The 26,274-nt window shown below is 38.5% G+C and overlaps 1 protein-coding gene across 2 annotated transcripts in view; it reads right to left on the minus strand.

Annotated features, from left to right (window-relative positions):
• Window positions 1-1,233: 1,233 nt before the first annotated feature.
• Window positions 1,234-26,274, minus strand: part of ZBBX (zinc finger B-box domain containing) — a 175,561-nt gene continuing 150,520 nt past the window's right edge. For both annotated transcript variants that reach the window (XM_033211621.1, XM_033211620.1), the window contains 2 exons: window positions 4,083-4,221; window positions 1,234-1,521 (listed from right to left, as the gene is read on the minus strand). In XM_033211621.1, the coding sequence (XP_033067512.1) occupies window positions 1,395-1,521; window positions 4,083-4,221 (266 nt within the window). In that variant the 3' untranslated portion in view covers window positions 1,234-1,394. The remainder of the gene's footprint in view (window positions 1,522-4,082; window positions 4,222-26,274) is intronic.

Genomic DNA, 26,274 nt, shown 5'->3' on the forward strand with positions numbered 1-26,274 from the left:
GAGACACAAAACTCATATCCTCTTTTTTCTTCCCCTTCTCAGCCTGCTCAATATGAAGACAAGGGTGAAGATTTTATAATAATCCATTTCTATTTAATGAATATTAAATACATTTTCTCTTCCTTGTGATTTTCTTGGTTATGTTTCCTTTTCTCTGACTTACTTTATTGTAAGAATACAGTATGTAATACATGTAACACAAAATATGTGTTAGTTGACTATTTATATTATAGGTAAGGCTTCCAGTCAACCATAGGCTATTAGTTACGTTTTGCGGAAGTAAAAAGTAATACACAGATTTTGGGCTGTGCAAAGGGATGGTGTCCCAAGTCGCTGTGTTAGTCATGAATCAATTATAAGGTCTGACAAAGTATCTGCTGTATTAGTCTGTTCTCACATTGCTAATAAAGACATATTCAAGACTGGGTAATTTATAAAGGAAAGAGGTTTAACTGACTCACAGTTCAGCATGGCGGGGGAGGCCTCAGGAAATCATGGTGAAAGGGGAAGCAAACACATTCTTCTTCACGTGGCAGCAGCAAAGAGAAGTTCTGAGCAAAAGGGGGGGAAAGTCCCTTATAAAACCATCAGATCAGATGAAAACTCATTACTACAAGAACAGCAGCATAGGGGTAACTGCCCCATGATTCAATTACTTCCCACCAGGTCCCTGCCTGGACACCTGGAGATTATAGAAACGACAAGTCAAGATGAGACCTGGGTGGGGACATAGTCAACCCATATCATTTAGGTATTGTAGACCAGTCACATGTTCACATAAAGCTAATCACTACATTGACCTTCTTAAAAAAAAAAAAAAGATAAAAAAGATGCTTAGGGGTCTTTACTGTGTTTTGCTGGAGCAGAGTATGAAAAGTTTCACATCCATTTTATTTTTGGTCCTCTTTTTTTCTTTTATTGCAAACTTTTGAAGATACCAGAACTTCTATAAATATCAAAAACCAGAAAATAAACAGTGTAGTTATAGGTTCAATTGATGATACTGACTAGTGTGACTTGGCTGTCAAATGCACACTCTTGTCGTTAATATAATTATTTAAAATATAATTGGACAATGAAATATTACTTTAAGTATAATCATGTTCTACCCTATAGTAGGTTTTATAGACACAGTTATAACAGTCATTTCTTCAAATTCACCGTATTTTACTAATATAATCTGCAATATAGATTAGTGGTTGACATATAATATATCATTTGAAGAATAAGCCCTTGAACTTATAATTTTACTTTTATTAGTTTGTAGCCTTGAAACTTCAAAGACATTAATAATCAAAATCTCCAGCACTTTGACAGGTAATCACTTGATTACTTTTCTCAGTTGTTTGCTTTACTCTGGGTACCAAATGGAAAAAGTAATCAACAAATAATCATTAAGTACTCTTTGACCATGGTAGTGTAATGACATGTTGCTTGTTGAGAAAATCTTCCTCCTCCTCATCTGTACTGCTCTCAGAAAGTGACAGCAAAGACTGAATTTCGGTGTCTCTTCCAGAACAGCTGAAAATACATAACAAGATCAATACACAATATACAGAACCAGGTTTCAACTCTTCATTTATCTTCTGATCAATACTACATATGTTGGAGTTGCTGGAGGCAAGCAGATGTGAGGGGGCTGTATCAGACTGGGACCATAATTTTCAATGTGCCCAATATAGTAAGCCTCCTTTTAATGAGAAATTCTCATCATTCTCCCTCTCCCAAGAAATAAAGCCACAGTGGAAGGAAGGAGAGACTTTATGGTCTCTGATTGTGTCTTTGTTGATGATTCAGAGGCACTTTAGAAACCTGCAGAGCCTCAGGGTCATCATTAAGAACATTCATCATCACATTGGCTGTTTAAAAGAATCAGGGTGAATAGACTGCCAGATAAATCGCCTCTTTTGTGTACTGTGGATTAGGACTATGTAGATAGCCAGTCAAGATATGCCAAAGCAAAAATTAATGACAGCATTTGTTTGTTATTTTATTTTGTTGCATTTTATTGGTGGCAGCAGGGGGCACTGATGGAAGCTCTAACACCTGAGTATCTAAGGTTTGGGAACAAAGGTAGGGTGGGGAGCAGATAAAAGTGTACACAATTAGGATTTTTTTTTTGTCCTAAATAATCTAGATTCTCAAGCTATATATGCTGCTAAATAATGTAAAATACTTCGCTCTGTGATGGATATAACTGTTCATTGGATTACTTTTTATGTTCAACACATGCTAAATGAGCAGCTTATAAACCACGGTCTGTGGAACAATGCAAATCTCATTGTGATTACAATTTTCACTGGTCCAAGAAAAGAAGAGCTAGTGATTGTTTCATGAGGTTTTTAATTTTAAAGAAATGTGCTTTAGATGAGTTCACGTCCTTTGCAGAGACATGGATGAAGCTGAAAACCATCATTCTCAGCAAGCTATCTCAAGAACAGAAAACCAAAGACTGCATGTTCTCACTCATAGGTGGGAATTGAACAACGAGATCACTTGGACACAGGAAGGGGAGCATCACACACTGGGGCCTGTTGTGGGTGGGGGCAAGGGGGAGGGATAGCATTAGGGGATATACCTAATGTAAATGATGAGTTAATGGGTGCAGCACACCAACATGGCACATGTATACATATTAATAAACCTGCACGTTGTGCACATGTACCCTAGAACTTAAAGTACAATAAAAAAGAAAAAAAAATTTTTTAAAAATCCAAAAACAAAAAGAAAAAAGAAATATGGCGGATCACGAGGTCAGGAGATCGAGACCATGCTGGCTAATACGGTGAAACCCTGTCTCTACTAAAAAATACAAAAACTAGCCGGGCGACGAGGCTGGCGCCTGTAGTCCCAGCTACTCGGAGGCTGAGACAGGAGAATGGCGTGAACCCGGGAGGCGGAGCTTGCAGTGAGCTGAGATCCGGCCACTGCACTCCAGCCTGGGCGGCAGAGCAAGACTCCGTCTCAAAAAAAAAAAAAAAAAAAAAAAAAGAATATGCTTTATTCTGTTAGTAAGGTCCCCTTATATTTTTAGTATTGAATGTCATTTGTTTTATGAACGATGAGAATACTTGTAGTTTAGTTTGTTTTTAATGATTTATCTAAGGGAAGAAAATATCAGTCTTATATTGACCTTTTAAAAAATATATAAATGATAATAGAAATGCAAAAATCCAGGCTCAGTGCAGTGGCCTGAGTAGTCCCAGCTATTTAAGTGGCTGAAGCAGGAGGATAGCCTGAACCCAGGAGTTTGAAACCTACCTAGGCAACATGTTGAGACCCTGTCTTAAAAAAAGTTTCAGAAGAGAAAGAAATGCAAAAAGCAAGACGAATAGCTCAATGATTTCCTCCTCCAGAAAGAATAAGAAACCCTTGATTCCCTTTTTACTACAATTTCAGATTTCAATTAAATTTCAATCAAAGAAATTTACAATATAGATAACTAATTTTATACTTGTTTTAGTCTTTCTAGAAGAAATCCTGCTCCTTCTTCAAGGAATTGTAGTGTCAATAATAGACTGAAACAATAGACTACTGTTTTGAAACATTTACTAGTGCAACCTACATTCCTTATAAGCCGATCTGACCATCCCTAAAATCTCTAAATGTATTTTATGTGAGGAAAGAATGATATGATACAAATTAAAATGTTATTGTTAATTATCTAGATTTGATTTCAAGAAAGAAACTTACTATTTGATTCTAAAAACCTTATTCACATTGGGTAGGATTCTATTAATACAAAGTATTGAAATTTATTAGGTTAATTAATTCAAGTAAGGCAATTGTTTTTCAATATAATAAGAAATGCTGAAGGATTATTATATTCCAAATATCTTTTCATTTTTATAATACATATTGTGCAGTAGAGAACGATCTCTTCACATTAAAGTAACAACTTTATAAGCCTTTTACTAAATCTTGATAATAGATCAGCAAAGAACCCAAACATTCTATAAAGAATGGTCATATAAAGTACACACACGAGGACAATCTTTCTATATATAATAAAGATAACTAGTTGGAACTTGTCAAAATTTTACTACATACTAATTAATATATAAACTGCAGGCTTAACTTACCTCAATTCCTCAACTCCACAGGGACCCCTCACATGTGAGGTCTTAAGGAAATCTGTGGAAGTCTGACTTATATTCAGTAATTGGCTGCTGAAATCTGGAAACTCTTCTGAGGTTAAGCTATAAAGCTTTTCTGAAGTATCTGAAACATTTTATTTCATGCATCGTCAAAACATAAATTCAAGAAACAAATACACAGCATACGGTGCTGAATGTTTACACGGAGTAAATTACAGGCAATAAAAAGAGGGTCAGCATAGATTTTTAATTATTCCTCAATTTTCTAATGTTTGTGGGATAAGTTTAATTTGAAATTCCAAATTGGGGCATGGGTAGCAAGTCATTTTTATTGATTTAAAATCATATTGATTTTAAAATACACATTACATTTACAACTGTGTCAAATGTCCTGAGACCTCATAAAATTTCAAAAAATAAAAATAAAAATAAAATCAAGTGACCCCCTAGAATATTTTGCAACTCCTCAATCTGTTGGATATTTTATTATCTTTTTTCTTATAAGAAATAAAAGCTTTACTCCCACAGTCTAAGGGAAAGATTAGCCATGGCAAAGTTGCTCTTTCTTTTTTAACTTCCTTGCTTTGTTTGAGTAGACAATAACTGTTCATATTTGAAAGCAGAGAAGCCTTAAATTTTTCTTTTCATGAAGCTGGCTTATGATTTAGCCTAGCTAAGGACAAATACTGCAAGTTAATAAACAAAATCTGTGGGCAAATATATCTTCATATAAACCACCAAAAATTCAAGTATGTAACTAAATATCATTGTATATTAGAAGGGCTATAATGCTTTCTTTCTCACTGCTGAAATTGTAACGAGCCATCTAACTTATACATAAAGTTATACTATGATGACTATTAAAACTGTCAAAATTACTGGTTGCTATTCTTCCCTTCCTTTTTTCTTTTTATTTATTTATTATTTATTTATTTATTTATTTATTTATTTATTATTTTGAGACGGAATTTCACTCTTCTTGCCCAGACTGGAGTGCAATGGCGTGATCCTGCCTCACCGCAACCTCCGCCTTCCGGGTTCAAACGATTCTCCTGCCTCAGCCTCCGAGTAGCTGAGATTACAGGCATGTGCCATCACAGCCAGCTAATTTTGTGTTTTTAGTAGAGACAGGGTTTCTCCATGTTGGTCAGGTGGCTCTCGAACTCCTGACCTCGTGATCCGCCCACCTCGGCCTCTCAAAGCCCTTTACTTTTATGAGAGGACAAATAAACATCCTCCTGGTCACAAGAACCAAACATCAACACACATGTGTTCTACAATGGACTTTTTTTTTTGGTGATTAATATCAACTTGACATTTTTGAGCAAATAGGGATTTCCCTACTGAAAGTAAATCAGATTATTCTCACTGAAAAATAGACCTTAATGAATTTACACATGGAAGTGTCCCTAAAATTGTTTAGCCCAGTGACTTTGAAATCATGATGTATGGGTACATTCAATAAACTTAGGATTTGGTTCCTGCTCCCACCATATCCTCAGCAATCAGGACTTTACCTGATCTAAATTTAGGGGCTCTATGTAAGATTAATTTTGAAAAAGACAAAAGATTTTTTAGTTAAAATTTTTAAACCTCCTAATTACTTCTATCTTCACTTAGAGATCAGGGAATTGGGGGCCCATGGAGAGCTGATAACTTGCTGAAAGTCACACGGCCATATAGTGGAAGCGCTGAAACTAGAACTGATCTCTGGCCGCTCACCAATATTGTAAATCACTCTGTTCCAGAATCTAATTCTTTAGCTTTAAGCTATTATCTTCTCTCCTATTTTTCCATAAGGTAAAAGAAGACCAAAGGCACCTTTACATGCCCTAATGAAAGGAAATGCTCTCACAAGAAAGCATAAATTCAGGATTTGGAATTGGTAGAATTATAGAACTAAAACCCAGTAGTAATGCTTTGATCTAAAGAATACCACCAGGTGAGATATCCAAATTCTTATGACTCATTTGAGCTAATTGAATGAGCATAAAGCTAATTCAAATTGTGCAAATAGAATGAGTCTATTTTTCTAGAACTATTTATTCTCAAAATTATATTTCAGAATACCTGTAAAGTTAACAGGAACAAAGGTAATACCACTTGATTTTAGGTAACAGAAAATCAAGGCAGAGAAAAATAAAACTTCTATAACAACCCCATTGTAGGTTAGTGTTAAACCGAAAAGTTCTATTGTACAAAAATCTGTCACCTGATTTTTCTAATACAGGACCTGATAAGAAAAGATTAACATTTATATTAGAAAATTTACAACTGGCAAGTCAGTTGGTGAGAAATGAATTATAGTTAAACCTTTTTTATCCCTGGAGTAAGAGTACCTTCTCTGATCATCAAGGAATCTCTTCAAAAACAATAATAAACAATTAGACTAAGGAGAAAAAATGGTTAAAATATAGAGTTCTAAGGTACATTTCTAAAACTGAAGTCATTTAAAACACATATATAAAACTACATTCCATAGAGAAATAAGCACTTATTTAAATAAATGAAAGAAAACACTAAAGAAAGAAATATAAAAACTTCAAAGAATGAGAACCAATCAGAGAGGCTATTTCCCAGCAAGGAAAAACAATAACAACTCTAAAGGACTATCTAGAATAGCTACATATCTACATCCTAATATTAAAGACAGTGTGACATCCACTATGTAACCTGCGAGCCCTATTCCTAACACTGCAGCCTCCTTATTTTTCATTCTTTCCATCTCCTCTCCCCTCTGCACTATGTCTTGCTTATTTCTCCTTTTCCTATTCTTTCCATGCTTGCATTCCTTTACCTTCACTCTGCCCACATCCTCCCCTTCTTAAGTGGTGATATGGTTTGGATTTGTGTCCTCACCCAAATCTCATGTTGAAGTGTAAACCCTAATGTTGGAAGAAGGGTCTGATGAATGTTGACATTATCATGGGAGAAGATTTCCCCCTTGCTGTTCTCGTAATAGAGAGTTCTCATGGAACCTGGTTGTTTAAAAGTGTGTAGCACCTCTCACCCACCCCTTCCTCCTGCTCTGGCCATGTGAAGATGTGCCTGCTTCTCCTTCTGCCAAGATTATAAGTTTCCTGAGACCTCCCCAGCCATGCTTCCTGTACACCCTGCAATTAAACCTCTTTTTTTATATATAAATTACCCAATCTCAGGTATTTCTTATGGCAGTGTGAGAATTGACTATTACAAGTGATCACAAAATTGATTTGAAGTAAAGGTTTCAAATGATTTATGTGGCATTGTTATACTGTGGCAAGACAAAGAAATGTGGGGGTAGCTTTGCCTAGGGTTGTGCCTTGCCTCTGCTATACATTCAGGGGAGACCATGAGCAATTACTGTATTGCCCAGAGCCTCAGTTATTGAATATGAAGAAAGGAAATTAAGAGCAGCATCTGCCCCATCTACTTTACCAAATAGCTGTTAAGATCGAAGGGAGCAACATCACATAGAAAAGCAATCAGTAATTATTATTACTGATTAAATGGTGTCATATTCCTTTTATTAACTTTTAAATATGTTTTCACTTCTATGTGCACCCAATTTGTTTTCAGAAATTTAAAGACACACAAAAGCGAAAAGACTGTCATTCTATCTCTTTGTAACTTGGCTGCCTTTTCAAGGGTTATCTAGTTAATTTGTGAACAATAAATCCTGACTAGATTAGCACTTTTACAGTTTAATACATTACTTAATGGTCAACCTATGAACAGGGGCTCCAGTTACTCAGAAAGCCACTGCCTCATTGTTTTATTTCACTGACAGTGTGGACTACGGTCTAGTATCTGGTATATTTTTATTATTTCTTATATAAGAAAAAGTGCTTTCATCTGTTTAATTACTTGCTCAGTTAATTGCCTGTGAAATCATACAAACACAAGATTGTTGTGGGAACTTAGGGACCACAAAGATTCTTAAACCACAAATCAGATTGAGCTTGAAACAAATAAACCGTTTTTAACTATTGAAGAAGTAAATGTTTTAAAGTGCATTATCACTAATACTTTTTCACAATGCATATTTCCTAAATTTCCTCAGGCTACAGTAACATCCAGAAACTGACAAAGTGTCTTTATAAGTAAGTGATACCGATACGTTAAGTTCATTAAGGAAGTGGTTATAATGTCATTTATATAAAACTATTTGTGAAAGGAATAGTAAGTGGCATGAACTACAACTAACTATAATCCTCAAAGCAGTACAGATGATAACTAGTTTTAGAATGGAAACAGCTTTTAGAGTTTATTAAAAATTGGATTTACCAAGGACATCATACCTTACAGTACGTAGGAAGTGATACGGAAGTGGGGCAGGGAAGTGCTGGATAGAGAAAGGCAGGTTCCTGGCTGAGGCTCTACACCACAGACTGAGGTGAGGACAGGTACTCCTGCTTTTGTGCACAAATGTTGCATTTTCCAAGACCACCTTGGCCCACCACACCCCCATCCTGGGCCTATGAAAACCTGAGACGCTAGCAGGCAGACACACAAGTGGCCAGATGCTGAGAGGAGCACATCAGCGGAAGAAGACACAAGTGGCTGGACAGCAAGAGGATGTCAAGGGGTCATGCTGGCAAAAGAGCACACTGACAGACTCTGGCACACTGGCAGCCCATCAACCAGCAAGTTGAGGCGGAGTTTGGCTAGGGTACTCAGAGGAGAGCTGGGGCCGCCAAGCAGCCCAACTCTAGGGGAAAACCATCTCCCTTCTCGCTTCGCCATCAGTGGAGAGCTACTTCCACTCAATAAAACTTTGCACTCATTCTCCAAGACCACGGGTGATTCAATTTTTCCGGTACACCAAGGCAAGAACCTGGGATACAGAAAGTCCTCCATCCTTGTGACAATCTAGAGGGTCTAATTGAGCTGGTTAACACAAGTCACCTACAGAAGGCAAACTAAAAGATCACCCTGTAACACATGCCCACTGGGGCTTCAAGAGCTGTTAACATTCACCCCTAGACACTGCCATAAGATTGGAGCCCCACAGTCTGCCTACCTGTATGCTCCCCTAGAGGTTAGAGCAGTGGGGCACTGAAGAAGCAAGCCACATCCTCACTGCATGCCCTGCAAGGGGGACTAGGGACCCTTTCCCATTTCAAATGGAAGCTCTGCCGGGATCCTGGGAGATGAGTGTGAATAAATGTGAAACTGTCGGGTCTGCCTCTCTTCCAAAACCTTCCCACTTCTCTCTCTTTCCTGTGGGTAAGAGACTCTGTTTCCCTTCAAAACTCTGCCCTTAAGGATATGAACAGACACTTCTCAAAAGAAGATATTCATACACCCAACAGACACATGAAAAAATGCTCATCATCACTCACCATCAGAGAAATGCAAATCAAAACCACAATGAGATACCATCTCACACCAGTTAGACTGGCGATCATTAAAAAATCAGGAAACAACAGGTGCTGGAGAGCATATGGAGAAATAGGAACACTTTTACACTGTTGGTGGGAGTGTAAACTAGTTCAACCATTGTGAAAAACAGTGTGGTGATTCCTCAAGGATCTAAAACTAGAAATACCATTTGACCCAGTCATCCCATTACTGGGTATATACCCAAAGGATTATAAATCATGCCACTATAAAGACACATGCACATGTATGTTTACTGCAGCACTATTCACAATAGCAAAGACTTGGAATCAATCCTAAAGTCCATCAGTGACAGACTGGATTAAGAAAATGTGGCACATATACACCATGGAATACTATGCAGCCATAAAAAAGGAGGAGTTCGTGTCCTTGGTAGGGACATGGATGCAGCTGGAAACCATCATTCTCAGCAAACGATCGCAAGAACAGAAAACCAAACACCGCATGTTCTCACTCATAGGTGGGAACTGAACGATGAGATCACTTGGACACAGGAAGGGGAACACCACACACCGGGTCCTATTGTGGAGAGGGGGGAGGGGGGAGGGATAGCATCAGGAGATATACCTAATGTAAATGAGGGGTTAATGGGTGCAGCACACCAACATGGTACATGTATAGATATGTAACAAACCTGCACGTTGTGCACGTGTACCCTAGAACATAAAGTATAATAATAAAAAAATAAATAAATAAAAATAAAACAAACAAACAAACAAAACTCTGCCCTTACCAGTCAGTCAAAATCCCCAGACTTCGTCTCTTTCTCTCTCACATGGTTTGAAATGTCTCTTACCTCTTTCTTTATAATGTTCAGAGTTTTGCTACAGACTATGGCAATGTTACTAAGTAAAATGAGCATTAGGTTCAGCTGCCAAAGGTGCAAATCAGATCAATTTTCCTAGAGGTGCCATGTATGCCTCCACCTTAACGGCCGCAGGCACACACAGCTCAGAGAACCTCTCCTTACCCTCTCCCTTCGCAGCTTGGGTGCCTAGGCCTGCCCGCAGCAGGCAAGGACCAAGCCCAACAGCCACGAGTGGGCGCAGGACAAAGCTGGGACGACCGTAGCCACGACCCCACGGGGTCAACAGATAGGTGCTTCTCAGCCACCGTGATGATGGAACCTTTCTTTCCCTGGCCAAGGAATTCAACCTGGTCTGAAATGGGGGAAAGATATAAGGATTACAGGAGTCCAGTTGCACTAAGCAAGGGGTTCTTCCCCCAAGATCTTCCCCTTTTTCCTTTTAAACTGCTTCTCTTTTTTTTCTTTCTTTTTTTTTTTTCCTTTTCTAAGTGAGAGGGCTCCCCCACCAACTCTGTTTCTGACAGGAAGGTTAATGGAGTAATGGCCCCTGCTGGCTGATAACTGCAATTTCAACAGGACACATTTGAGACATTCTAAAGAGATATAAACAGTCTCTAAAATAACTTGTCAGTCCCAAACTAGACCCCACATTTCAGGTTGAGGCCCTAGAAAGAAAACCAGGTCTGAAGGATTCAAAGCCAGGCAACAGGCACGATGTAAATGGGCAGGACCGATTCCTGTCAACTAAAACACCCCCTTCACAGAAAGAGGCCATGCTTCATGGCATAAACAGGCTCAGGAAACTCAAGGTTTGTCGACAGCAGGGAGAAATGGGGACACAGATGAGGGCAGTTAATTCCATTCTCCAGGTTTTCCTTGATTCGTGCGTACACACTGCATCAGTACTATGGCTGGCACCTGCCAAGGTCACCGGGGCTCAGGGACAAGCGGTGGAAAGTGAAAGGAGGATGCTCGCTTTCTGAGTCTTTGCTGAAAGAAGAAAGGGAATGAGGGACGCCTCTATTCACTGTCTTTCAGAATTGTCAACCAGTTCTTTTCACCACCCCCAGATAATAATCCTCTGGAGTGTATTCTGAACCACTGGCACTGCTTTGAGCCTCAGAGTCTGGAGGAAAAGTGCCTCTTAGCCCTCTGCAAAAAGATTTGGCCAAATTATGATTTACAGCCAAGGCTGGCTTGGCCTCAGGAAGGAACCATTCATTTCAGTACCATCTGGCAACTGGAACTTTTCTGTAGACATGAGGACAGATGATCTGAGGCCTCATATGTGTAGGCTCTCTATACCGTGCAAGGCAATCCAGACCTTTGCTCACAGTGTAGGACTGCCCTCCTGTTTGCCATCTCAGGGAAGGTCGAAAGAGGCAAACCCAGGTAATCAAAGATATGAGTTCCAGGGGCATCCCCAGCAGAGGATCCAGTTGCCTCCAGCACTGTTCCTCAGGGTCCACCCGGACCACCCTATGCAGCTTCGGCTTCTCACTTGGCCCCTCCTAAAAATCTTTGCTCTAGACAAACCCCAGTCTCACTCTTAACCCTCCAACAAATTCCCAGTAAATTTGGGCCCAATAAGGTCCAGGTCCCCTCCTCACTACAGTACTTAAAGCAAATTCAGAGGGATCTTGGCAAGTTTTCAGATGACCCTGATAGATAAATAGAGGCTTTCCAGAATTACACTCAAATATTTGAACTCTCCTGGAGAGACATTATGTTACTTTTGAATCAAACCCCGAGGGACACGGAGAAGCAGGTTGCTCTGTCAGTAGCAGAGAGATTTGGGGATGAGCTTTCTTTCATATATAGCGTCAGAGAAGGGGGTGAATATTATCCAACTGGAAGAGAAGCAATACCAGTAAATAACCCTAAATGGGATCCTAATGATGAGATGGAAGACTGGAAAAGGAGACACTTTCAGGTGTGCATAATGGAGAACTTATGTAGGACTAAGACCAAGACTCTCAATTATATTAACTTGTCTATGGTTGACTAAGGATTTGATGAAAATCCCACTGCCTTCCTGGAAAGGCTAAGAGCAGCCTTGATAAAGTACACCTCTAGCTCCTGATTCAGTCGAGAACAGCTAATCCTAAAGGATAAATGTATTACCCAGGTAGCTCTTGACATCAGGAGGAAGTTGCAAAAATGGGCCCTGGGACCAGATAGTATATTAGTGGACCTCCTGAAAATGGCCACCTCGGTCTTTTATAATAGAGACAGGGAGGCCCAGAAAAGTGAGAGGAGATGCAGCAAAGAAACAAAAGCTTTGATGACCACCATGTAAGCCCACAAACCCGAAAATGCCCAGGGTGCACCTGTTAATTTCTAAAAGATACGCCAAGTACAGTTATTTCTCTTCTAAAGTTTAATTGCTCCCATACAAGGTTTAATTTCTTTCACCAGGGTGAAACAGTTTGGGGTAGAATGTTGCTGTTAGTATATTTCACTTCTTATCTCTGTAATCTTTGGCACTAAATTATTTCCTTGTATAATACACATGTTTAACCCATGCACACTTAACCTTATAAAACTTTTTTTTTTTTTAACTCTCAAGCCTAGAAATCATCAAAATCCAAATGGTCAACCGGAGCCTCAGAAGATGACTCCCCTTGTCTAGGAACCCTTAGACAGACCTCTAGGAGGAGTCTGACTGCCATTTTCCCCAGAACAATGCCCCTGTCAGCAGGAAGAAGCTAAGACCAGTCATCATCCATATTCTACCTAAGAGCAGTTAGATGTACCTCTTCAGAGGGTGGAATGATACGGGAGGCATCAAGGAGTGCTGGGTAGAGAAAGGCAGGTCCCTGGCTAGGGTTCCACCCCCTTGGACCTAGGTGAGGACAGGCGCTCCTGCTTTCATGCCCAAATGCTGCATTTTCCGAGGTCACTCTGGCCCACCACGCCCCACTTCTGGGCCTATAAACCCGAGACCTGAGTGAGCAGACACACAGGCAGCCAGATGTAGAGAGGAGCATATCAGCAGGAAAAGACACATGTGGCTGAATGGCAAGAGGATGTTGAGGCAGCACTCTGGCAGAAGAGCACACGAACAGAAACCAGCACACTGGCAGGCCACTCACCAGCAGGATGGCGTGGAGTTTGGCCAGAGTAGTTGGAGGGGAGCTGGGGCTGCTGAGTGGCCCAACTCCAGGGAAAGACCATCTCCCTTCTGGCTTCCCCAGTGGTGGAGAGCTGCTTCCACTCAATAAAACTGCATTCATTCTCTAAGACCACGTGTGATCCGATTCTTCTGGTATACCAAGGCAAGAACCTGGGATACAGAAAGCCCTCCTTCTTTGCAACAAGGTAGAGGGTCTAATTGAGCGGGTTAACACAAGCCACCTATAGATGACAAATTAAAAGGGCACAGTGTAACACACACCCACTGGGGCCTTAGCAGCTGTAAAGATTCACCCCTAGACACTCTCGTGGAGTGGGAGCCCCATAGCCTGCCTGTCTGCATGCTCCCTAGCGGTTTGAGCAGTGGGGCACTGAAGAAGTGAGCCATACCCCCATCGTATGCCCTCTGAGGGGGACAAGGGAACCTTTCCAGTTTCAAAACCACTACCTACTGTTTCTTATATAACTTAACATTTTTTTGAGGACTTACTATGTGCTAAGCACTGTTAATTGTGTGTGTGGAGATAGAGATAAATTTTCAGAAATATAACATCTAACATATATAATTTTAAATAATGATCAAATAATATTATTAGATAGGTTCTATTATTATACTCATCTTTCATATACAGAGTCTGATGCAATGAGAGATTAAGGAAGTAATTTGCCCAGTATTATGAAGCTAGTAAGTGTTGGTATCGTTTCAAAACACACACCCTGGCAGGGGAACCTGGTTATCAACTGTCCTGCTTTCTGTCTCTTGTCTCTTTTTTCGGAGTCTCGCTCTGTCAACTGGAGTGCACGCAACTCGGCTCACTGCAAGCTCCGCCTCCCGGGTTCAAGCCATTCTCCTGCCTCAGCTCCGAGTAGCTGGGACTACAGGCGCCCGCCCTCGCCCGGCTATTTTTTTTTTGTATTTTTAGTAGAGACGGGGTTTCACCATGTAGCCAGATGGTCTCTGACTCGGATCCGCCTTCTCGGCCTCAAATGCTGATACTCTTGAGCCAACGGCCTGTCTCTTGTCTACATCACAATGTTGTGCCTGCAACACACACACACTTCTGTCCATCCTAGGTACTTCTAGAATGGCATTCTGATACCAGCCACAGAAATCAGAATCCAAGGAGAAACTGTTTCCTTAAACACCTCTGTCCTCCTCAGGTACTTCCGGAATGGCAGTCTGATATTAGCCACAGCAATTTGAATCGAAGAAGAAACTGTTTACTTTATGTAGTTATTTTCTGTCTTATTCTCTCAGTTCCTTAACATGGAATTTTTTCACAGAACTTACAAAGAAGAAGTAGATGCATCCTAGCAATAGCAGAAAACAAATTAGAGAGGTTGCTGTTCACAATAATGCAGCTTTCACAGAGATTTGAACATATTTCATTTGTATAAGCATCCAGTGGTATGGAGGTGTATGTCTGAGAGCAAATCTCATGAAGTTTTTCCAGACTGCACAATGAGTAGTGAAAGGTGAATGGAAATTTTCTGCCCATTGATGCAAAACAGGGTAAAAACGCCTTGTGCAGAATCAGTGAATTTTCTACAACAAGGCCTTATGTCACTTTAGCACTTGTCACTTCACTGACTGTTGGGTTGATTAGCCTGATGTGTCATCCTCTTCCTTTCTCAGAGTGAACCTCTTCATAAACTGTGCACTCATCCAAAGCCAATCTTCCTAACACTAAAAAAAGAAAAAAAAAATGGATGTCTAGGTTAAGTGTGAAAGTGGACCATCAGCAAAGCCCTGGCAGTTCACAGGCTACCCAGGGTCTGCTTGCTTTTTTGTATATGAAAGTCATGTGTTTTAGTGAAAATACTGACGTTAGTGTATGAGAAAATAAGTGACACAGGACAAAACTGAAGCACATAGAAACAAAAATAATTTTTAAAAATGGAAAAGCTGGAATGGTTAAAAAAAGACAAGTGTTTTATACACTATTGCATTTCATTTGTAAATGATAAAATGTTTCCATTTTTAAAATTACAAAGCTCTTTTTAAAATTAAAAACTGTGTGATTATCCTTTTAGATCCAGTTCAGACCTCACATACTTCATTTCAGCATTGGCCTGTCATGTAAGAAGTATCTCTTAGAAGATTTATGTTTGAGTTTTAATAATTCAAACAAGGTAAATGAATGATGGGTAAATATGGATTATTGACTTTTCTTCTCTAAACCCTAATACATAAATAGAAAAAGCAGAATAATAAAAATATAACCATAAAAGGAGCTAAACAAAGGGATAAATTGACATAATAACTTTGAGAAGAATCAACCAAAGAAATAAAATTTATTGAGGTGCGTCTGGGCGCTATTCCAACACACGGTGTGTGCCCAACACAAAGACAGCAAATGAAGAATAGGAAAGGGAGAGTCATAAAAAGAACAGGCAAGTCTCACCAATACCATGTCAATAAGGAGAAAAGTAGGTGAAAAGAAGTAAAGAGAAGACATCTGAAATCCTTATTAAAGCCGCTAATCACCTACCTCAAAATCTTAGCAGAGATAAGAAAATTGCAAATCTGAAGGTTTCCCCACAGAGACAGAACATAGGAAACCAGGTCGATAGAAGTTTGGCATTTAGTAAAATCCAGAAAAAACAAGCAAGCCCAGATCTTTCGCCAAAAAAAGCTAAGCTCCCCAGTCCTATCCTCTTCCCCATGCTTTTGAGATAGCAGGATACAGAAAAGAGTACAATACAGAACCCACAAACAGTAGCTCCCTGGAAAAGACTGATAGAACTCAGTATGAGTGAAGAGAATTTCAGGAAGAATTTAGTTTCACCATATGAGAAAATATGGCAGATAGGAACAAAGCCACTCACAATAAGCATAGGCAAGTGAGATCCAAAGAAATGACACAACTAGATATGCAAACAAACTAGAATCTTTAGCATGTAAAGGGTGAAAAAAATAAAAAAATAAAATTTAGTAGAAAACATAGATCAGGACCATAAGATTTTCCACAAGTCCTTTGGCTACAAAAGAAGTAATGAAAGCAAACTTTTTGAAAAGAGCAAAATCAATGTCAAAGATCAAGCAACAACATGTCAGGCATCAAAGGAAAGCTAAGTAAATGGTCATCTGTTCCTGGATTGGATCTTATATCAGAAAAAAAAAAAAAAAAAAAACAAGCTGTAACAAACATCAATGGAGTAATTTTAAAAAATTAAATATGCTCTGTGGATTAGAAAATCACGTTGTATCTTGTAATGTGAGCTTCCTGATTCTGATCATTGTACTATGGTTATATAAGAGAAAGCAGTCTTTTCTGGGACATACACACTGACATATTTTTTTGTAAAGTGTTACAATGTTTATAACTAACTCTCACACTGTTCAGAACAAAGGGAGGTACAAAAGGAGGTGTGTATGTGCATGTGTATGCACCTGTGTGTGTATGCAAATAAGACAAAAGATAGCTAGTGAACCAGAAAGAGTGTATTTGGGGGAAGAGTTCTTTATACTTTACTTATATTTTGCAAATTTTGTTTTAACTTATATCAAAATAGAAAACTACCAAAAAATGTCAAAGAAAAAGTTACAACACCTTTAGAGAACTACTTTTTTAAAAGTCAAGTGATAAAGAGTGCACTATAACTAGGTGAAAATTAAAATCCTGACATATAGACGTGCTTGAGATAATGATAGCAAATGCAAAGGGAAATTAAAAACTAGCTAAAACAATTGAAGAAATGTAAGTAATACCTTTTTAAAGAGGCGACAACATAAAGAAAATAGGTTTCTCAGCAGGAGGAAGCCCAATGGAACAGAAAAGCAATTCAAAGATATAAAAACAGAAAATTTCTTTGAAAATAATGGGTAACATTCTACATACAGAGAGAGAATTCTGTGTTTTTTAAAAAAAATGCTGAATTATTGACACTGAAACAAAATCCTGGACCAGTTACTGACTTTCAAGGATTTAGAAAAATTTCTCCAAGCATTCAGTGAGGAAAGAAGCTTGTTACATGTGTCAGAAAGACAGAGAGAGAGAGAGAGAGAGAGAGAGAGAGAGAGAGAGACAGAGAGAGAGAGAGAGACAGAGAAAGAGAGAGAGAGAGAGACAGAGAGACAAAGAGAGAGAGAGAGAATCTAGGAGGCTTCAGATTACTTCATAGCATTCGGAGCCAGAAAATGGCAAATGAGTATACACAAGGTTTAAGACAAAGGTGACCAAATGATATTATCCTCAGCTGATTTGCCATCTAAATAGAAGTGTAGCAGGTATTCTCAAATACAAAGAAAACTCAGGTAATAAAACTTCTATAAATTCTACGTGCAGGGAAAAATTATTTGATAATTAAACTGAACTAAACAACAGTTTAATGAAAAAAACTGTGATAAAGGGCTAACTAGTACCATATTGAGGGTCAGAAGACAACAGGAAAATGTCTACTACAATGCAGAGGAAAGGAAATTGTGACCTACTAAATACATCTAATGTGCCATTCAGCAATAAGACAAAAAACAGACATTATCAAGAATGCTATAATAAAACCGTCAAGAGATGAAATCAAGCTAAACGGTTCAGGATTGGGAAGTCATAGAAGAAAATGCTGGTACTAAACATTTAATCCATATTGATTTTCACTAAGAAAAAATTAAAAAGAAAAACTTAAAAAAATAAGAAACTATAACTACAACAAGAGATGTATTCAGTACAATCTAGATTAGCATGTGGTTTTAAAAAATAAACAAATGAGCCCTCATCTTTGATTACAGGGAATTGTTACTATCTGAAACTAAAGCATATAGTTAGAAATGGCCTTCATTACTCCTTATTTTTACCTTTTCTCTCAATTTTTGAATTTATTTTTAATTTTTGTGGGTACAAAATATATATGGGTATATATATTTATGGGGTACATGAGATATTTTGATACAGGCATGCAATGTGTGATAACTACATCATGAAAAATTGGGAATACATCTCCCCAGGAATTACGCCTTTGTGTTTCAAACAATCCAATTATATTCTCTAGTTATTTTTAAATGGACAAGTAAATTACAATTGACTATAGTGTCCGGGTTGTTCTATCCAATACTAGGTCTTATTCATTCTTTCTATTTTCAGTACCCATTAACCATTCCCACCATTCCACCCACACTCCCAACCATACTTCCCAGCCTCTGGTAACCATTCTTCTACTTTCTCACTCCATGAGTTTAATTGTTTTGATTTTTAGATCCCACAAGTAAGTGAGAACATGCAAAGTTCATCTTGCTGTGCCTGGCTTATTTCACTTGATAAAACAATCTCCAGTTCCATCCATGTTGTTGCAAATGACAGAATCTTATCCTTTGTTACGGCTGAATAGTATTTCATTGTGTATATGTAACACATGTTCTTTATCCATTCATCTGTTAATGAGTACTTAGGTTACATCCAAATCTTGGCTATTGTGAACAGTGCTGTAACAAACATAAGAGGACAGATATCTCTTGGATATACTGATTTTTCTTTTTTTTTAGTTTTTGTAGGCACACAGTAGGTGTATATATTTATGAGATACATGAAATGCTTTGATATAGACATGCAATGTGAAATAAGCACATCATGGAGAATGGAGTATCCATCCCTTCAAGCATTTATTATTTGAGTTATAAATAATCCAATAACATTCTTTAAGTTATTTTAAAGTGTACAATTAAAGTTGTTATTGACTATAGTAACCCTGTTGTGCTGTCAAATAGTAGGTCTTATTTATTAATTCTAATTATTTTTTGGAGCCATTAACCATCCCATCTCCACCCCACCCCACCCCACCCCACTACTCTTTCAAGCCTCTGGTAATTATCCTTTTATTTTCTATCTCAGTGAGTTCAATTGTTTTGATTTTTAGATCCCACAAATAAGCAAGAACGTGCTACAATTGTATTTCTGTGCCTAGCTTATTTAACTTAATGTAATGATCTCCAGCTCCATCCAAGTTGCTGCAAATGACTGGATCTCATTCTCTTTTATGGCTGAATGGTACTCCATTGTGTATACGTATCACATTTTATTTTCCATTCATCTGTTAATGGACCCTTAGGTTGCTTCTAAATCTTAGCTATTGTAAATAGTACCGCAACAAACATAGCAGGCAGATATCTCTTCAATATACTGATTTCCTTTCTTTTGGATGTACACCCAGCAGTGGGATTAATGGGTTGTATTGTAGCTCTGTTTTTAATTTTTTAAGGAACCTCCAAACTGTTCTCCATAGTGTATGAACTCACTTATGTTCCCACCAAAAGTGTACAAGGGTTTCCTTTTCTCCACATCCTTGCCAGCAGGCTTTATTGACTTTCTTTTGGATAAAAATTTTATTCATGGCTATTATAAATGGAATTTTTTATTTCTTTTTCAGATTGTTCACTGTTGGCATATAGCAATGCTAGTGATTTTTGTATGTTGACTTTGTATCCTGCAACTTACTGAATTTGTTTATCAGTTCTAATAGTATTTTGGTGGTCTTCACGTTTGTCTAAATTTAACATCATTTATCCACAAACAAGGATAATTTAATTTCTTCCTTTCCAATTTGGATGCCCTTTACTTCTTCTTTATCTTTTCTAATTGTTCTAAAATATACAGTACCATGTTGATTAACAGTGGTGAAAGTGGGCATCCTTGTCATGTTCCAGGTTTAAGAGGACAAGCTTTTAGGTTCTCACTGTTCAGTTTAATACTAGCTGTGGGTCTGTCATAGATGTCTTTTATTATATTAAGGCCTTCTATACCTAGTTTTTTAAAAGTTTTCATCATGCAGGGATGTTAACTTTATCAAATGGTTTTTCAGCATCAATTGAAATGATCATATGGTTATTGTCCTTTATTCTGTTGATATGATGTATCACATTGATTATGGCCACTCTTTCAGGAGGTGGTATCACATTGTGGTTTTGATTTGCATTTACCTGATCATTAGTGATATTGAGCATCTGTTCATATGTTTGTTGGCCATTTGTGTATCTTCTTTTGAGCATTGTCTATTCATGTCCTTAGCCCACTTTTTTATGGGATTGTTTGTTTTTTTCTTATTGTTCGTTGTAGATTCTGAATATTAGTCCTTTGTCACATGTATAGATTGTGAAGATTTTCTCCCACTCCGTGGGATATCTGTTTTCTCTGCTGACTGTTCCTTCTGCTGTGCAAAAGCTCTTTAGTTTAATTAGGTCCCAGCTATTGATCTTTGTTTTTATTGCATTTGCTTTTGAATTCTTGGTCATGAAATGCTTGCCCAAGCCAATGTCTAGAAGGGTTTTTCCAGTGGCCCCAGTGGGTTTTGATTATGGCTATAATCAAAAAACAGTAGATGTCAGCATGGATGAATTGAACAGGGAACACTTCTACTCTGCTGGTGGGAATGTAAGCTAGCACAGCCACTATGGAAAACAGTGTGAAGATTCCTTAAAGAACTAAAAGTATAACTACCATTTGATTCAGAAATCCCACTACTGGATATTAATCTTCTAGGGTTTTTATAGTTTCACATCTTAGATTTAAGTCCTTAATCCATTTTGATTTGATTTTGGTATAAGGTGAGAAATGTGGATCCAGTTTCGTTCTCCAAAATGTGGTTAGCCAATTATCCCAGAACCATTTGTTGAAAAGGGTGACAGTGATAGTTTGCCTTCCTCTTTACTGTTTTGGATGCCCTTTATTTCTTTCTCTTGTCTTATTACTCTGGCTAGGACTTCAGTACTATGTGAAGAAGAGTGGTAAGAGTGGACATCCTTGTCTTGTTCCAGTTCTCAGAGGAAATGCTTTCAACTTTTCCCCATTCAGTATTATGTTGGCTGTGGGTTTATCATACATGAGTTTTATTACATTAAGTTATGCCCCTTGTTTGCTGATTTTGCCAAGAGTTTTAATCTTAAAGGGATGCTGGATTTTGTTGAATGCTTTTTCTGCATCTACTGAAATGATCATGTGGTTTTTGTTTTAATTCTGTTTATGTAGTGTATCACGTTTATTGACTTGATTATGGTAAATCATCCCTCTGTCCCTGGTATAAAATCTATTTGATCATGGTGGATTATCTTTTTGATATATTGTTGGATTCGAAGAGCTAGTATTCTGTTAAGGATTTTATCATATATGTTCATCAAAGATATCAGTCTGTAGTTTTCATTTTTGGTTATGTCCTTTCTTGATTTTGGTATTAGGGTGATGCTGGCTTCATAGAATGAACTAGAGAGGGTTCCTTCTTTCTCTATCTTGTTGAAAAGTGGCAAAAGAATTGGTACCAATTCTTCTTTGAATGTCTAGTAGAATTCTTCTGTGAATCCGTCTGGTCATGGACTCTTGTTTTTTTTTTTTTTTTTTTGGTAATTTTTAAATTACTATTTCAATCTTACTGCTTGTTATTGGTCTGTTCAGGGTATCTAATTATTTCTGATTTAAGCTAGGAGGGTTAAATTTTTCCAGGAATTTATCTATCTATTCCAGGTTTTCTAGTTTATGTGGGTAAAGGTGTTCATAGTAGCCTTGAATGATCTTCTGTATTTCACTGGTGTCAGTTGTAATATCTACTGTTTCATTTCTTAGTGAGATTATTTGGATTTTCTCTCTTCTTTTCTTGGTTAATCTTGTCAATGGTCTATCAGTTTTATTTATCTTTTCAAAGAACCAGCTTTTTCTTTCATTTATCTTTTGTATTTTGTTTGTTTGTTTCCATTTCATTTAGCTCAGATCTCGGTTATTTCCTTTCTTCTGCTGTGTTTGGGTTTGGTTTTTGTTTCTTTAGTTCCTTGAGGTGTGACCTTAGAACGTCAGTTTGTGCTATTTCAGTCTTTTTGATGCCGGAGTTTAGGGCTATGAACTTTCCTCTTAGAACTGCCTTTCTCATACCCCAGAGGTTTTGATAGGTTGTGTCATTATTGTCATTCAGTTTGAAGAATTTTTAAATTTCCATCTTAATTTCATTTTTAACCCAATGCTCATTGAGGAGCAAGCAATTTAATTTCCATGCATTTGTATGGCTTTGAAGGTTGCTTTTGGAGTTGATTTCCAGTTCTATTTCACTGTGGTTTGAGAGAGTGTACTTGATATAATTTCAATTTTTTAAAAAAATTATTGAGGCTCATTTTACGGCCTATTTTGCTTTTAAACTTATATTTTTGTTTTATAGGTCCTGTGTGAATTAAACTTTAAAGATATTCCATTTTGATGTTTTTCTAGGATTTGTTTCAAGATTTAGAGCTCTTTTTAGCAGTTTTTATAGTGGTGGCTTGATATTGGTGAATTGTCTTAGCATTTGTTTGTCTGGAAAAGACTGTATATTTCCTTCATATATGATGCTTAGTTTCACTGGATACAAAATTCTTGTCTGATAATTGTTTTGGTTGAGAAGGCTGAAGATAGGGCCCCAATCCCTTCTAGCTTATACAGTTTCTGCTGAGAAATCTGCTGTTAATCTGATAGGTTTTCCTTTATAGGTTAACTGGTGCTTCTGTCTCACAGCTCTTAAGATTCTTCCCTTTGTCTTAACTTTGGATAACCTCATGACAATGTACCTAGGTGAAGATCTTTTTGCATTGAATTTCCCAGGTGCTCTTTCTGCTTCTTGTATTTGGATGTCTAGGTCTCTAGCAAGACTGGGAAGTTTTCATAGATTATTCCCCAAAATACATTTTCCAAGCTCTTAGAATTCTCTTCTTCCTCAGGAACACCAGTTATTTTTAGGTTTAGTTGTTTAACATAATCCCAGACTTGTTGGAGGCTTTGTTCATATTTTCTTATTCTTTTTTTTGTCTTTGTTGTATTGGGTTAATTCAAAGACCTTGTCTTTGAGCTTCAAATTTCTTTCTTCTACTTGCTCAATTCTATTGCTGAGACTTTCCAGAACATTTTGCATTTCTAAAAGTGTGGCCCAAGTTTTCTGAATTTTTTTGTTTTGTCTTTAAGCTATCTATGTCCTTGAATATTTCTCCCTTCATTTCTTGTGTCATATTTTGAATTTCCTTGCATTAGGCTTCGTATTTCTCTGGTTCCTCCCTGATTAGCTTAATAACTGACCTCCTGAATTATTTTTCAGGTAAATCAGGGATTTCTTCTTGGCTTGGATCAATTGCTGGTGAGCATACGTGTTTTCTGGGGGTTGTTGAAGAGCCTTGTTTTGTCATATTACCAGGGAAAGTTTTCTGGTTCCTTCCCATTTGGGTAGGCTCTGTCAGAGGGAAGGTCTAGGGCTAAAGGCTGTTGTTCAGATTCTTTTGTCCCACAGGGTGTTCCCTTGATGTAGTACTCTGCCCCTTTTCCTATGGATGTGGATTCCTCTGAGTTGAACTGCAGTGATTGTTGTCTGTCTTTCAGGTCTAGCCACCCAGTGTGTCTACTTGGCTCTGGGCTGGTACTGGGCATTGTCTGCCCAGAGTCCTGTGATGTCAACCATCTATGGGTCTCTCAGCCATGGATACCAGCACCTGTTCCAGTGGAGGTGGCGGAGGGGTGTGATGGACTCCGTGAGGTTCTTAGCTTTGGTGCTTTAATGCTCTATTTTTGTACCGGTGGGCCTCCTGCCAGGAGGTGGTGCTTTCTAGAGAGCATCAGCTTGGTAGTATGGGGAGGAACTGGCAGTCGTTGGGGCACTAGAACTCCCAAGATTATATGCCCTTTGTCTTCCACTACTAGAGTGGGTAGGAAAGGACCATCAGGTGGGAATGGGACTAGGTATGTCTGAGCTCAGACTCTCCTTGGGCAGGTCTTGCTGCAGCTGCTGTGGGGAATGGGGGTGAGGGTCTCAGTTCACTGGAGTTGTGTACCAAGAAGGATTATGGCTGCCTCTGCTGAGTCATGCAGGTTGTCAGGGAAGTGAGAGAAAGCCAGCAGTCACAAGCCTCATCCAGCTCCCACACAAACTGAAGGGCCTGTTTCACTCCTACCATGACACCCCACCCAGTGGCCCTCAGACCCAGATCATTTCCACGTGTGGAGCCATAGGGGTTGAAAACTTGCCTCCCAGCTGCAAAAACGAAGAGCTTGGTTCTTCCCTGCCTGTGGAGTCTGCACACCGGATTTGCATTCTCCCCCAAATTCGGGTCAGGAGGCTTCTCACCCCATTCAAATTGTTACAAAGTTCAGCTAGAGATTTGCTTATCCTTGTGTAGTTTTACGCCTTGCTCCTTTTGGATCTCTTTGGTGCCAGGCAGAAATGGTCTGCTAGGGAAGCCAACAAGCTCCCAGGACCTTTCTGCTGCTTCCTCTACCCCTGTATTTTGCTCGGCTCTCCGAATTGACTTAGCTCTAGGTAAAGTCAGAAACTTCTCCCGCAAACAGACCTTCAGCTTTTCCAGTGGGGATGTATGTTTGGGGGAGTGGGTCTCTCTTTCCCACTTCCACAGTTGGGGCACTCAGTTTTTTGCGGGGGTCTCCCAGGCCCTGCAGGAGCAGTCTGCTTCCTTCATAGGGTCTGTGGGTCCTCTCAGGATTTCTGATTTGCTCTTGCAGTCCATCTGGAACTAAAATTCACAATGCAGCCAGCCCCTGCCTGTTGCTCTTTCCGGAGGTGCAATCTAGTCCTGCCTCCAGTCTGCCATGATCTCCCGCATTCTCTAACTCTTTTTGTTGGAACACTTTGAATAGGATTGGTATAAGTTCTTCTTTAAATGTTTAGTAGAATTCAGTGAAACCATCAGGTGCTGGGCTTTTCTATATTGGGAGACAATTTTGGTTTGTTTGTTTGCTCGTTTGTTTGTTTTGAGATGGAGTTTCGCTCTTGTTGCCCAAACTGGAGTACAAAGGCAAGGTTTCAGGTCACTGCAACCTCTGCCTGGGAAACATTTTTATTATGGCTTCAATCTCATTACTTGGTCTGTTTGGGTTTTGGACTTCTTGACGGTTCAATCTTGGCAGGTTGTGTGTGCCTAGGCATTTATCCACTTCTTCTAGATTTACCAACTTATTGGCATACAATTACTCACAGTAGCCACTAATGATCCTCTGAATTTCTGCAGTATCAGTTGTAAGGTCTTCTTCTTTTTCATCATTGATTTTATTTATTTGGCTCTTCTCTCATTTTTCCTTAGTCTGGCTAAAGATTTGTCAATTTTGTTATCTTTTCAAGAAACCAACTTTTTTGTTTCATTGATCTATTGTATTGTTTTCTTCCATTCAAATTCATTTATTTCTGTTCTGATCATTAGTATTTCTTTTTTTCCACTAATGTGGGATTTGGTTTGTGCTTGCTTTTCTAGTTCTTTTTTTTTTTTTTTTTTTTTTTTTGAGACAGAGAGAGTTTCACTGTGTTGCCTAGGCTGGAGTGCAATGGTGCAATCTCAGGTCACTGCAACCTTCACCTCCTGGGCTCAAGCAATTCTCCTGCCTCAGCCTCCTGAGTAGCTGGGATTACAGGCACGTGCCACCACACCCAACTAATTTTTGTATTTTAGTCCAGACAGCATTTCACCATGTTGCCCAGGCTGGTCTTGAACTCCTGACCTCAGGTGATCCACTCATCTCAGCCTCCCAAAGTGCTGGGATTACAGGCATGAGCTATCATGCCTGGCCTCTGGTTCTTTAAGATACAGATTTTATTTATTTGAAGTTGCTTTGATTTTGTTTTTGTTTTATTTGATGTAGGCACATATTGCTACAATTTCCTTCTTATTCCTTTCACTGTATCTTATAGGTTTTGGTATATGGCGTTTCCATTATCATTTGTTTCAAGAAATTTTCAATTCTTAATTTATACATTGATACACTGGTTATTTGGGAATATATTGTTTAATTTACATGTGTTTTCCAAAATTTCTCTTGTTACTGATTCATAGTTTTATTTCACTCTGGTCAGAGAATATTCTTGATATTATTCCAGTTTTTGGATGTTTTATGACTTGTTTTATAACCTAACATATGG

This window comes from Trachypithecus francoisi, unplaced genomic scaffold, assembly GCF_009764315.1.
Source record: "Trachypithecus francoisi isolate TF-2019V2 unplaced genomic scaffold, Tfra_2.0 Lachesis_group0, whole genome shotgun sequence".
Classification (NCBI taxonomy): Eukaryota; Metazoa; Chordata; class Mammalia; order Primates; family Cercopithecidae; genus Trachypithecus; species Trachypithecus francoisi.